Below are 13,783 nucleotides of genomic sequence, written 5' to 3'. Positions count from 1 at the left end.
ATTTTTCGCAAAATTACTCTGTCATTAAATCATTGATACATTTAAAACTATTTTGATTGGGTATTAATAAAAAATTAATAAAGAAAATTGAATAAGAATCATAAAATGGTGAAACAATATTCAAAATAGAAATATTAAAATGTATAACAGTCTCTAAAATACAAAATATTGACAAATTAATGGAAACTGAGGGAGTCATATTACTCCTTATTTCCCTCTCATTAGTGTCATTTTTTACTTTGTGTTATTTTTCTCATTTTGAATCATTTTTATTTCTAAAAATTAACCTTTTCTTTTAATATTATACATACATTCAAACTGTCTTTTAATTTCATCTACATAATATATTCCCTTTTTCTATCTTTATTAACAAATATGTCTTTTTTTCTTTAAAAATAACTTGTTTTATACAGAGGAGTACTTCTTCCGTTCCAAATTAGTTGCAACATTAAGAAAAATGACATTATTTATTCATCACTCTTAATTTGTGATTGGTTTTTAATCTATAGGTTAAAACATAGTCAAGTGAAATCTTATTTGATTCATCTCATTGCAAAGATTATTAATATCAAATTTTTATAATTATTTATTATATATAATTAGAGATGTTATAAATTGAGTTAGACTGCGTGAAAAAACAAACGTTATATTGAAAGGAAGAAAGTATACATCAGCAATACATAGTTGACTTGCTTTCAATCATTTAACTAATAAATATTATCTTTGACTAATAAATAATATAATAAGTGTGACGAGATTCACGACGGATCTGCCCACCTCCAATACTATCTTTGACGATAACATTTTCAAAGATCAATCAATAATGCACGCTACATCTATAGCACACCCATTACCCTTTAAACTCCTATAAAAATAGACCATTTCTTTATAACACAACGTACAACATACCACAACTAATCAAACAATTACTGAAAATCTTATATTCAATCACTACTCATAAGTAAAAATTATGGGCTCTTTATCTATTACCCAAACACAAAAACCTCATGCGGTATGTATCCCTTATCCAGCTCAAGGTCACATAAATCCCATGTTAAAATTAGCCAAAATTCTTCATGCAAAAGGCTTTCATATTACTTTTATTAACACTGAATATAATCATAATCGTCTCCGACGGACTCGTGGCGACGAGGCCGTCGCAGACAAACCTTCTTTTCGATTTGAGACGATAACGGACGGGATGCCGCCTTGTGATGCGGATTCGACTCAGGATATTGCGACGTTGTGCGTGTCTACGGAGAAGTATAGTTTGGGTCCGTTTAAGAAGGTGCTTGCGCGGCTAAATGAGTCGGGGGATGTGCCGCCTGTGAGCTGTGTGGTGTCGGATGCTGCTATGTTTTTTACGCTTGATGCAGGGGAAGAGTTGGGTGTTCCTGAGGTTTTGCTTTGGACGGCTAGTGCTTGTGGGCTTTTGGGTTATGTTCAATATCATAAGCTTGTTCAGTTAGGTCTTGCTCCATTTAAAGGTATTATTATTTTCACAAATTTTTGTATGAGACTGTCTTACCTTAGATATATCTTATACAGAGATTAAATAGTTTAATAATAGAAATTTTTAACATAGACTTTTTCTGACCTTGAGTTTATAACGAGAATATTGGGTTGATGAAAATTAGTATTGCATAAAATCTACAATGTTATATATGTTGGCTAAGTTAGTCTATAAAAATGAAATTAATATGATAGAAATATATTAATACTTTGTTGGTACAAAAATTATCACCATGTTATTATTAGTTATAACATGTGGGCTATGTTAGTTGATTGCAACATATCAAGATAAATTGTTCTTAAAAAAACTATTAGTTGTTGCTATAAAAATGTTCACAATAAAAAAATATAAAATATTTAGGTGATTTTATTGAACTATAAATTTAATAGATCATAAAAACTGAAGACTAAAAACATTAATTTGTTTTTAAATAAAGTTACTAAAAACATGACACTATAATTTTTTAAAAAGTATTTAAATTATGTTAGTGGAAAAGATATAGGGAAAATAATTAAGCAATATAATATAACAATGTTTGAAAAAGGTTAGTGAAAAAATGTAGTAATTATGAATATTAATAAAATATAAAAATGACATTAATTACGAATATTAATAAAATATAAAAATGACAATAGATAAGTGGTTAATTACTTTCAAAATTATGATATAAATAGAATTGTTTATTTGGGAAATAATAACAAAATAAAATACTCCAAATAACAATAAATATTTTAAAGAATAGAGAGAATAAATAATTGGTATTACATTTTGATAAGCATGATATTAACATTTTCTAGTCGTATCTCCTAGTGGTTTGCAAAGTACAAAACTTACTAGGATGATTTATTTAAGTGCTGAGAAAACGATATATGATCTGCTATATGCTTGTTGGTTTATTACTTCAACATTGATTGCTTACTTTGTCTTATTTTATTTGCTGAAATTTATATTTTTATATTTAAATTAAAAAAATACTATTATTAAAAATCTAACTTATAATAAGAGAATAAACTCTTTGTTGGGATGGTTTATGTCACGTCGACAAATTAAAGATGGTATACACATTTTATAATAAGTTCGTTCTTCCTATTACCATATTTTTTGGGATTATATATATTTTTTTGGCTTATAAAATATGCACATCTCATATTTTTCCATTAATATGCTAAAATTCGTAATAAGCTCAACCTAATTTAACATTTATAAATTATAGATTAGAACAAATAAATTATACTCCCTCTTCTCCGTACTTAGACAACAAATAAAAAACTAATTTTTTATGGTGACACGACAATTTCAAAAAGATATTATATATTAGAGGTCATATTAGCGACACGACAATTTCAAAAAGATAGGATAGTCTTTAAAGCATAGCCCAATCTTCAATCTTCAATTAATTATAATATTGATATTACCTACCGTCTATGAAATCTTCACTCTTGATTTTTAATAAAGAAATAATGATTACATAAAAATCTGGTATTTTTACCATAAATTTTGTAATATTCATTAAAAAGTTAAGCTTGATAATAATAAAATTAATAAATGAATCATCTCAAAAAAAAAATTAATAAATGAATTTATTCATTAATTTATCGTGCTGGTTCTTTTTAAGTCCAAGGTAGAATTTTTCTTCAATTAATTAGAGCTTTGATTTAAGTTTAATTTTTAAGCGGCCTAAGGGATAAATCAACTGATTGAGCTATGATATTATACATTAGAGGTCATAATATATAAAGGTTTTCATGGTCATTAACTTCATAACCTTAAAAATAATTGGTGTCCGCACGCCGACTTAAATACTTGATTAGAAAAAGAAAAATAAGTTTAATTTTTCTTTGTTTTGGTAAGACGTGCCAAACATAAAATGTTAGATCATGTTGTATTTAAAAAATGTTATCTTCCATATAATAAGATATAATATTATCGGCTAGTCTCTTGAGAGACCGCCTCTTTAAGAGACGTATCTCAAGTTCAGCCCATTAAAAATTAATGTCGACTTAACCGTATTATTAATGCCTACTTGCATTTTCGTTAATGCTTACTTACTGTATCCTTAATGCCTACTTTCGATATCTTAAATATTTACTTACATTATTTTTTAATGTCTACTTATAATATTTTAAAAAATATATAATAAATCGATCCAATTAAAGATGATCTACAAAATATCTCTCACAAATTTGTGTAATACATCCATAAATGTAGCAATCTTAGCGTCAAATGAAGTAGTTGACTAGTATGTAGTTGACTAGCATACAATCTCTGTAAGTGCATCAAATATACGTAGGAAACAAATCATGAATTAAATTCAATTAGTATTATTTTTTATTATTTATACATAAGAAATTAGTTTACCCAGCAAACTGAAGGTTGTGTCTAAAAATGGAATCTTAATTAGTTGGAAAGAAAATCTCACTTTTAAAGGGTTTTGAGTTTAGTTCTCAACTAGTAATTCTGACCCTTCTCTTACCCTATGATGTACTCTTTGTTTGGACATGACTATTTGTCACATAATGTCCAAAGGGCCCACTTGTGCAGAATCACACCCACGAGGCACTCTTGATTCAGGCCAACAAACTCACGAATGATGAGTTGCACACACTTGATGGGTTCACTATTTTTGAAAAATTTGTCAGTGGGTTTGTACATTACAAGACCCAATATAAAAAGAGAGCTGATTGGACACGAACCCCATGAGGTTCATCGTAAAACAATTTGTATTAGGAGGAGTAGCCCATCAAATATAAATATTAGTCAATATTTTTAATTCTTCGATGCGTGATCACATGCGAGTTATTTTCCAACAATTTCTTAATACCATATGGTATTAGAAAAATTACCCACCAAATATTATATGTAAGTCCACAACCAATTATTTAACTGATGTTGAATTTTCCTCACATGTAAAATATTTCTAACATTCTTATGCCATATGCACATTGCAGATGAAAATTTCTTAACAAACGGGGATCTTGATCAAGTCTTAGATTGGGTACCAGGCATGAAGAACATCCGCCTACGCGATCTTCCAAGCTTTATAAGAACAACAAATCCTGATGAGCTTATGCTTAATTACATTCAAAGACTTTCATATCAAATCAAAAGGGCTTCAGCAATTCTCTTCAACTCATTTGATGAATTAGAGCAAGATGTGCTCCAATCTTTCCCATCAGATTTTCCACCCCTTTACACTGTGGGCCCATTACATCTCCTTTTAGATTCTACAAATGCTACCAATAATGAAGAAACAAAATCAATTAGTACAAGTTTATGGCTAGAAGATCCTCATTGCCTAGAATGGCTTGATTCCTATGCACCAAATTCGGTTGTTTATGTCAATTTTGGAAGCATTACGGTTATGACTAATGAACAATTGATCGAGTTTGCTTGGGGGTTAGCTCATAGTGAGCAACCGTTTTTGTGGATAACTCGACCTGACTTAGTCATCGGAGATGAGGCTGTTCTACCACCTGAATTTTTGGAGATGACTAAAGGACGAGGACTTATTACTAGTTGGTGTAACCAAGAGCGGGTTTTGAACCATCCTGCAATTGGCGGGTTTTTAACTCACTGTGGATGGAATTCGAATTTAGAGACTTTAATTAATGGGGTGCCTGTTGTGTGTTGGCCTTTTTTCGCGGAGCAACAAACTAATAGTTGGTATTGTTGTGGCAAGTGGGGTGTTGGGATGGAGATTGATACCAATGTGAAGAGGAGTGAAGTGGAGAAGCAAGTAAGGGAATTGATGGAAGGTGAGAAAGGGAAAGATATGAAGAGAAATACTATGGAATGGAGAAGGTTGGCCCATGAGGTTACTAATGGCCCGGATGGGACTTCTTACAAGAATTTAAACAAGGTTATTGAACTTCTTATGGGATCTCAAAAGTAGAAATTTTTTATTTTTCCCAACTTTTTTTATTTTATAGATGGTAAAAGGGTGGCTTATTAGTCGTCATCTTTATGTGTTTTTTTATTTATCTTTGTAATTTATGTTATTTTAAATTAATTTGTCATATTATTTTTCTTTTTGCCAATTGAAATTGTATATCAATCAAAACACATAGTTCTATTATAGGAGGAGCCCCATTAGATCAGATCAAAAGTATAGTCGTTAGTTGGTTTGAATACATACTTATGTAGTCAAGCATAGGGGTGATGGTTCGGTGTTTGGTTTGGATTATACACAAATCCAAATGAAACCAAATTAAATTTAATGTTGTCTTTTTCAGTCCAAATCCAAATCATATTTTTTATAATCTAAATTAAATCAAATCGAATTTTAAAAAACAATTCAAATTGCACCGAAATCACCGAATAGCACCGATTGTCAACTCAAGAACATAGAAAACAAATAATGAGTAAAAAATGAATAATCTATACAAAAAATGAAAAAATATGACTAAAAAACAAATAATGAAAAAAGACAAAAAAAAAACGAAGGGAATGACAATGTAAATCTAACAAAAATTATGAAAAATGCAAATAAAATCTAACAATGAAAATACAAAAATTAAATCTGACAAAAAAATTAATAAAAACGAAAAAAACAAAATAAGGAAACAATAAGAAAGGTTTAGAAAGGAAGAAGAGGCACAAATTGATAAGGAAGAAAGTGAGGAAGAAAGGTTCAGAAAGGAAGAGGCGCAAAAGGAGGAAGAAAGGTTTAGAAAGGAAAAAATCAAGAAAGTGAACTGATGATGTTAAAATAGAAGATTAAACAAGATATGAAGAAAGAATTCCTTTTCTTATTATGAAAGATACAAAAAACAAAAAGCAACTCTATTACAATAATTGTGGGATATTTATAATAGATGACAAAATAGACAAGGGTATGATCGGTAATTATGGCACATGTTTATTGGTATAGGTGGTAGCATTCTTAACACCCCCGCAATCTTGGCTGAGATAACATGCCAAGATTGGTCAGCAGCTTGTTGAACTGGTGTGAGGGAAGAATTTTAGTGAAGATATCAGCTATTTGAGAAGAGGTTGGTAAATATGTCAGTTGTATTAGACCTTCTATAACCTTTTCTCTTGTGAAATGACAATCTATAGCAATGTGTTTTGTCCGTTCATGGAACACTGGGTTCATGGCAATGTAGATGGCAGATTGATTATCACAGTGGAGGGTGACTGGTTGTAGAATTGGGAAGCCAAGATCTGTTAGCAGGCGAACCATCCATGTGACTTCAGCTGCAGCATTTGCCATGGCTTTGTACTCAGCTTCTGCAGATGATCTGGATACTGTTGCTTGTTTCTTGGACTTCCATGAGATTGGTGATTTACCAAGTTGTAAAATATAGCCAGAAACTGATTTTCTTGAATCAGGGCAGGATGCCCAGTCAGAATCACAGAAGGCTTGTAAGATAAGTTTGTCAGCTCCATTCATAAGAATGCCTTGTCCAGAGGTATGAGCAACATATCCTAAAGTGTGATGAAGAGCCTGGAGGTGAGTGTCTCTTGGTTGTTGCATGAATTGACTCAAGTGTTGGACAGAGTAGGCCAGGTTAGGTCTAGTATTTGTGAGAAAATTCAGCTTACCAACCATGCTTCTATAATAGAGAGGGTCATCTATAATGGTTCCTTCAGTTGAGCTTAATTTCATAATCTGAGGTAGAGGAGTGACAACAGCTTTGAAATCATTTAACCCACTTGCGTGAAGGAGTTCCTTTGTGTATTTGTTTTGAGTTAGAATGATACCTTGAGGAACATAGGACACTTCTATACCAAGGAAGTAATGTAATCTTCCTAAATCTTTGATACTGAAGACTTTATGTAGATGATGCTTGAGCTGAGTAATAACTATGTTGTCATTACCAGTGAGAATAATGTCATCAACATAAACAGAAACTATAGTTAGAGAAGAATCTGTGTTTTGGATGAACAAAGAATAATCATTCTTGGATTGCTTAAATCCTTGGAGAAGTAATTCATTGTGAAGTTTAGCAAACCATTGTCTTGATGTTTGTTTTAACCCATATAAAGATTTTTGTACTTTACATACTTTATTATTAGGATTAGGAATACCTGTTGGGAGCTTCATATAAACCTCCTCATGAAGTTCTCCATGTAAAAAAGTGTTATTGACATCAAGTTGATAGAGAGACCAACCTTTAGTAGCAGCAACAGCAATGATAGTTCTTATAGTGGATAGTTTGACAACAGGAGAGAAAGTCTCATCATAGTCCACACCATGTGTTTGTGTGTAACCTCTTGCAACTAACCTTGCTTTGAATCGTTCAATGGTTCCATCTGCTTTTAGTTTGATTTTATAGACCCATTTACATCCTATGGGCTTTTTACCAGGTGGGAGGTCAACTAATGACCAAGTGTTGTTTTCTTTGAGGGCTGTGATTTCATCATTCATAGCCTGTATCCATCTGTGATCTTGAGATGCTTGTTTATATGATGTAGGTTCAATAAGGTTGGATGTAGCATAAACAATGGATTTGCTGTTTGCAAGTATGGTATCCAAGGTAACTAAATTGCACCAATGTTGATTAGTGAGATCAGAAATCATATTAGAACATACATAATCATTTAAGTAAAAGGGAGGATGGGAGATTCTTGTGGAAGTTCTGATAGGAATGGGGACAGAACATTCTGCAGGTTGTTGGTCATTTTGTGGAGCTGAGCTGAGAGGAAGGGAAGTGGGAGAACAGGAAATGGATGTTTGTAGGGAAAGAGTGGAAAAGGTTTGATAGTAGTCATCAGTAAAGGGATTGAGAGAATGAAACTGTTTTGTTTCAGCAGGGAGGAAAAATTGAAAAGGTTTTTGTGAAATGATGTTTTTATATTGATTGTGGTAAGGAAAATGTTTTTCACGGAATATAATGTCTCTGCTAACATAAATTTTCTTGTTTTGTAAGTTTAATACCTTGTATCCTTTTTGTGTAAGAGAATAACCCAAGAAAACACATGCAGCAGCCCTGGGATCAAATTTTGATCTGTGTGCTTTGGAAGTGGAAACATAACATAAGCATCCAAAAGTTCTAAAGTGATCAAGCACAGGAGGGGATTGATGTAGTAATTCATAAGGAGATTTATTTTTAATAACAGATAATGGCATTCTATTTATAAGATATGTGGCACATAACAAAGATTCTCCCCAATAGGTGGAAGGCAGGTTAGCTTGAAAGAATAAGGCTCTAGCAGTGTCTATCAAATGTCTGTGCTTGCGTTCAACAACACCATTTTGTTGTGGTGTATCAGTGCAGCTAGTATGGTGAGTGATGCCTTTTTTATAATATAATTCTTTAATAGGACCTTCACACAGTTCTTTTGCATTATCTGTTCTGATGATGTGAACTGTGGTGTTTAACTGATTTTCAATGTATGCTATCAACTTATATAAAACATGAACATAATCAGATTTGTATTGAAGTAAATGAACCCATGTATATCTAGTGAAATCATCAACTATAGTAATGAAAAAATTACAATTACTTGGGGTAGCATGTTTATAAGGCCCCCATACATCAATATGAAGTAATTGAAAAGGTTTAGTACTTTTTATTTCACTTGTAGGAAAGAGTAATCTGCATTGTTTAGATGGAGGGCAGATTTGACATATAGCATCAATACATTTTGGTTTATTCTTAAAGAAAGGAAGAAAATAAGAGAGCTTGGAAAAAGGTAGGTGGCCCAGCCTTAAGTGCCAGAGTTTAGCTTGTTGTGTGTAGATGTCTGAATTAGAAGTGATTGTGCCAGTAGAAAGAATAGGTGATATGGGCTGTTGTGGACCACTAGATAAATCTTCATTAGCATAATAAAGTCCAGATTTCAATTTACCAAGAACTATCTTCTTGGGAAGGGTAGGACCCTGTAAGAAACAATTTTGATTATTAAAAGTAATTTTACAATTCATATTGCGACAGAGTTTGTGAACAGATATGAGATTGAATTGAAAATCTGGAACGTATAAGACATCTTTAAGTTGTAGAGTGTTATTTAAAAAAACAGTACCAATGTGTGTAACTTGTATCTTTTTGCCATTAGGAATGGTAATGAAGGCTTGTTTATTCTCAAGATTTTTGTATAAGTGAAACATTTGTAGGTTAGAACAGAAATGATCAGTGGCTCCACTATCAATAATCCAAGTATTAGCAGTATGAGAAAAGAGACAAATAGTACCTACAAGGAAGGCAGTTTGTGTATTTTGATCAGAAGTGTAATGTTGTTTTGAATGAGCTCCAATATGTTGGTTGTCTAGAAGAGTGAGAAGCTGTGAGTATTGTTCTTTGGTGAAACTTGTATGCACCATATCATCAGGTCTTGGATCAGGAGAAAACTCATCTTGTATATTGGTTTGTGAATGATGTGCAAACTTCTTCTGAGCCTGAGACTTTGAGTCCTTAGGATATCCATGAAGCTTATAGCATCGATCAATAGTATGCCCTGGGTAATGGCAATGATCACAATGTAGGGTAGAATTTCGTTTTACTCCTCCTTTGGATTGAATCGGACCTCCTCTATTAGAGGTGTGTACACCTCTGTTGGGATATGATCTATAGGAGTGAACATGTTGTGGTGGTTGTTTGTAAGCAACAAAGGCAAGGGGCTCAGGACTAGATTTATTGTGGCTTATTCTTTTATAGTGTTGTTCTTGTAAAATAATCTTGAATGCTTCTGTGATGGTAGGCAAAGGATTCCTCATGATTATATTAATTCGAATTTGTCTGTACTCATCCCTTAATTTCATCAGGAATTGCATAAGTCTTTGTTCTTGGAGGATCTTAAGGAATTTGAAAGTTAAATTGCAAGTACAGCGGAGGCATTCACAAGTTGGCAAAGGACAGACCTCATCTAATTCATCCCAAAGAACTTTAATTTTTGCAAAAAATTCAGCTACATCATCATTTCCTTGTTGTATGGTGGCTATTTCTTCTTGAATGGCGAAAAGTTGTGTTGAATTAGTGTGTCCATACCGTTCTTCAAGATTTTGCCACATTTCTTGAGCAGTCTTGAAAAAGAAAACACTTTTGGAAATAACTGGACTTAAAGATTTGAGAATCCATCCTCTGATCAGATCATTGCATCGTATCCATGCTTGATATGTTGGAGCAGTGGGTGATGGTTTGTGGTGAGAGCCATCAACAAAACACATTTTATTTTTTGTAGAGAGACCAATGATCATAGAAGATTTCCAGGTTATGAAATTTTGCCCTTCAAATTTGTCAGAGACGAAGGATTGGGCAGTAGTGTCAGAGGGATGGATGTAAAAAACTGTGCTAGGATCAGCGGTAAGATCTAGGGTTCGAGAATTGATATTGTTTGAGGTGAAATCGTTGATTGTATCAGCAGACATGGTTGATTGTAGAAAGAGAGATGATGAAAAATCAAAAAATCAAAGGCTAGGGGAAACAATTTGGACATGCAATCAAAAAATTAGGGTTGATTGTATCAAGAAATGCTACTGGAATCAAAATCAAGAGGAAGGCATGAAGGAAAAACAAGATTCATAAAGAAATAGAAGAACACAGGAAAAAGATACTAACAGGGAATGAGAGATCTTCAAAGAAAACACCAAAGCAACAGAGACTTACCTGATGAAGAAGAAATCAAGACGAAAAAGAGAACGTAAAGCAATCGTTGATGAGGTAAACAGGAATGATGGAATCGGTAGTATCGAAAGAGAAGGTGGGAGAAGAAGACATTAAACCATTAATGAAACAAAGGCGGAAGGAAGGATCAATCCGGCTGATACCATGTTAAAATAGAAGATTAAACAAGATATGAAGAAAGAATTCCTTTTCTTATTATGAAAGATACAAAACACAAAAAGCAACTCTATTACAATAATTGTGGGATATATATAATAGTTGACAAAATAGACAAGGGTATGATCGGTAATTATGGCACATGTTCATTGGTATAGGTGGTAGCATTCTTAACAGATGAAGAAGACGCCTCACATAATGAAGGAAGAAGCCAGTTAGGGTTTTTTTAAATAGGCTTGGGCCGCCTAAAATTTACATATAATATTAATAATTCGGTTTTTCGTTTTTGTATGGTCCAAAATTGAAATCGAACCAAAAACCGAATTATTTTAAAATTTCAGTCCAAAACAAACTATATTTAAAATATCTTTAAATCAAATTTTATGAGAATTTTATGTTTTGGTTCGGTGTTCGGTATTTCACCAAATTAGTTACACCTCTAGTCGAACATGGGTAATTTACCCGTCATAGATGATTGGCAAGTTGTACATATGAGAATTTTATGTGAGTATAAATATGAGAAAAGATATTTCATCTATTTTGTTATCCCTACTCAAAATCCAAAAGGAAAACTAGCCTCTTATAAACTCTCTTTTAGAAGGCTTTGGCCTCTTAGAAGGTTATGTAAAAGTGGACTCTTATTGGGGATGATTATGTGTCGGGTTTGAGTTGGGTCTAACTAAACCAAGACCAACCCGATTAATTTTTAGTGGATCATATTCGGTTCCGAACCCTAGGATCTAAAAATGTTGAACTCAAACTCAAACTCGTCGTATCTGATAGGTCTAGGGTTTTTAAATGGGTTTTATTAGTATTAAAAAGGGTCTATAACTTATATATAAGTCTAAATTGAATCCAAAAAATAAAGAAATAAGTTTGGAACGAACTAAAAATTGATTTTCTGGTTGTCAATAGGTCAAATCTAGAGTATGTCTAGCGGATTTGGGATGGGTCCAGTAGATCTGGATCTTAAATAGATCTAAAAAGAGGGTTTGAGTCGGATCTAATTTTAGATATTTGTTAGAGATCCCAATTATTTAACCAATGGCTCCTTAGTATGATTTTGTATTGGGTCCCTAATAGCATGAAAAGTATACGTTAAAGAACATTCCATGTTTCATAAGAACAAGAAAAAGATTGACATTACTCTTTCATTTCCTTAAGATCTCTATCGAGTAATCCTTCAAATCTTGAGCACCACTCAAAGTGATCAATACTTTTGACACATTTGAGAAAGATGTCATAAACTGATAGACTTTGAAATATTTGTATATATCTTGTATTGACTAAATATAGCATTAGTTACCTAACTTATAGCCTTGCCAAATTAATAGCCTAGATTATAGCCTAATTAACAGAGGTGTAATAGCTAATTTATGGTATATATATTGCCTAATGATGGAATGAGAGAGGGACGAAATTATTAAAAATACAAGGTCCAAACGGGGTTCAAAGGATAGGACAAAAGGAAAATTGGAAAGCCGACTCGGCTTTCCTAGTATTGGGCCTAAAGCCGACTGGGCTTTAGGTACTGAAAACTAATTTTGTCCAGCAGTAAAAGCCGAGTCGACTTTCCAGGGGTTGGAGCAAAAGCCGACTCGGCTTTTTATTCTGATCATACCGTTGTGACTTCACGTTTTCTTTGAATTAAGTGCATTGGATTCCTTCTCTTATTCTTTATCAAGTCTGATGTTACAAAGGCTTAATGATGAAGAATAATGCTCATGAATTACATAATTATAATGGTATTGATTGGTGGTCATTAATTTAGGTTGATCATCAATGGGTGATTGAATGTGTCATGACCCTTTGTTATACTTGGACTAGTATAAATCGGGGATTGGAGAAGGTTGTTACACACACTAATTCTCTTACTTGTGTTCTTTCAAAAAGAGTTATAACCTTCTTGTTAGAACTTTCAAAATTTACAATTCATCAAATATTTTGTTGTTAAGTTTCATTCCATAAGTATTAAGGGTATGTTGTGTTGTTTGTATCTCATTGTGAATTTTCAAGTGAAAACTCAAGTACATTTGTGGGGGAAATATCACAAAAAGAAAGTGATTACACACCTACAACAAGTATCAAGTTTTCGGGTAACGATTGTCGTTACAAAGATCATCTTTAAGTTATTTCTTAATGCTTTTGTGTAAGTTTATTTTAGTCATCAACAAAGAAAAATACAAATTCTCATATTATAATTTGTATTTGTATTATTATTTCTTAATACTAAAAAAATAACATAAATGAAGTACATATAATAATCAATTCAGAAAAATAAATTAATTTAAAATCTTAAAATATTTTTAAAAAAAGCGAATGAAAAAAGTGCCATAGCTTTGAAGGCCACAATCCCATAATTAATAAGAGGTCGATATTGTAAATACCCCAAAAACCCACAAGCCTAGCAGTCCAAAACCATACCAAAGGAATCCCACCAAGCTGTTTGGAAGCATGAAAAGTAAAAGGCATAACACAATCCGATATAATAAACGTTACTTGGGGCAAACCCGATAAACCCGATAAAAGGATCATTAAGTCTAACAAT

General features: G+C 32.5%; 1 protein-coding gene across 1 annotated transcript; it reads left to right on the top strand.

Annotated features, from left to right (window-relative positions):
• Nucleotides 1-845: 845 nt before the first annotated feature.
• Nucleotides 846-5,798, top strand: LOC130811239 (7-deoxyloganetin glucosyltransferase-like). Its single transcript, XM_057677464.1, has 2 exons — nucleotides 846-1,487; nucleotides 4,462-5,798. The coding sequence occupies exons 1-2, from the start codon at nucleotides 971-973 to the stop codon at nucleotides 5,403-5,405; spliced, it is 1,461 nt and encodes a 486-aa protein (XP_057533447.1). The 5' UTR covers nucleotides 846-970; the 3' UTR covers nucleotides 5,406-5,798.
• The last annotated feature ends 7,985 nt before the right edge of the window (nucleotides 5,799-13,783 follow it).

This window comes from Amaranthus tricolor, chromosome 4 (assembly GCF_026212465.1).
Source record: "Amaranthus tricolor cultivar Red isolate AtriRed21 chromosome 4, ASM2621246v1, whole genome shotgun sequence".
Taxonomy (NCBI): Eukaryota; Viridiplantae; Streptophyta; class Magnoliopsida; order Caryophyllales; family Amaranthaceae; genus Amaranthus; species Amaranthus tricolor.
This window is presented reverse-complemented; position numbering and strand designations above follow the sequence as displayed.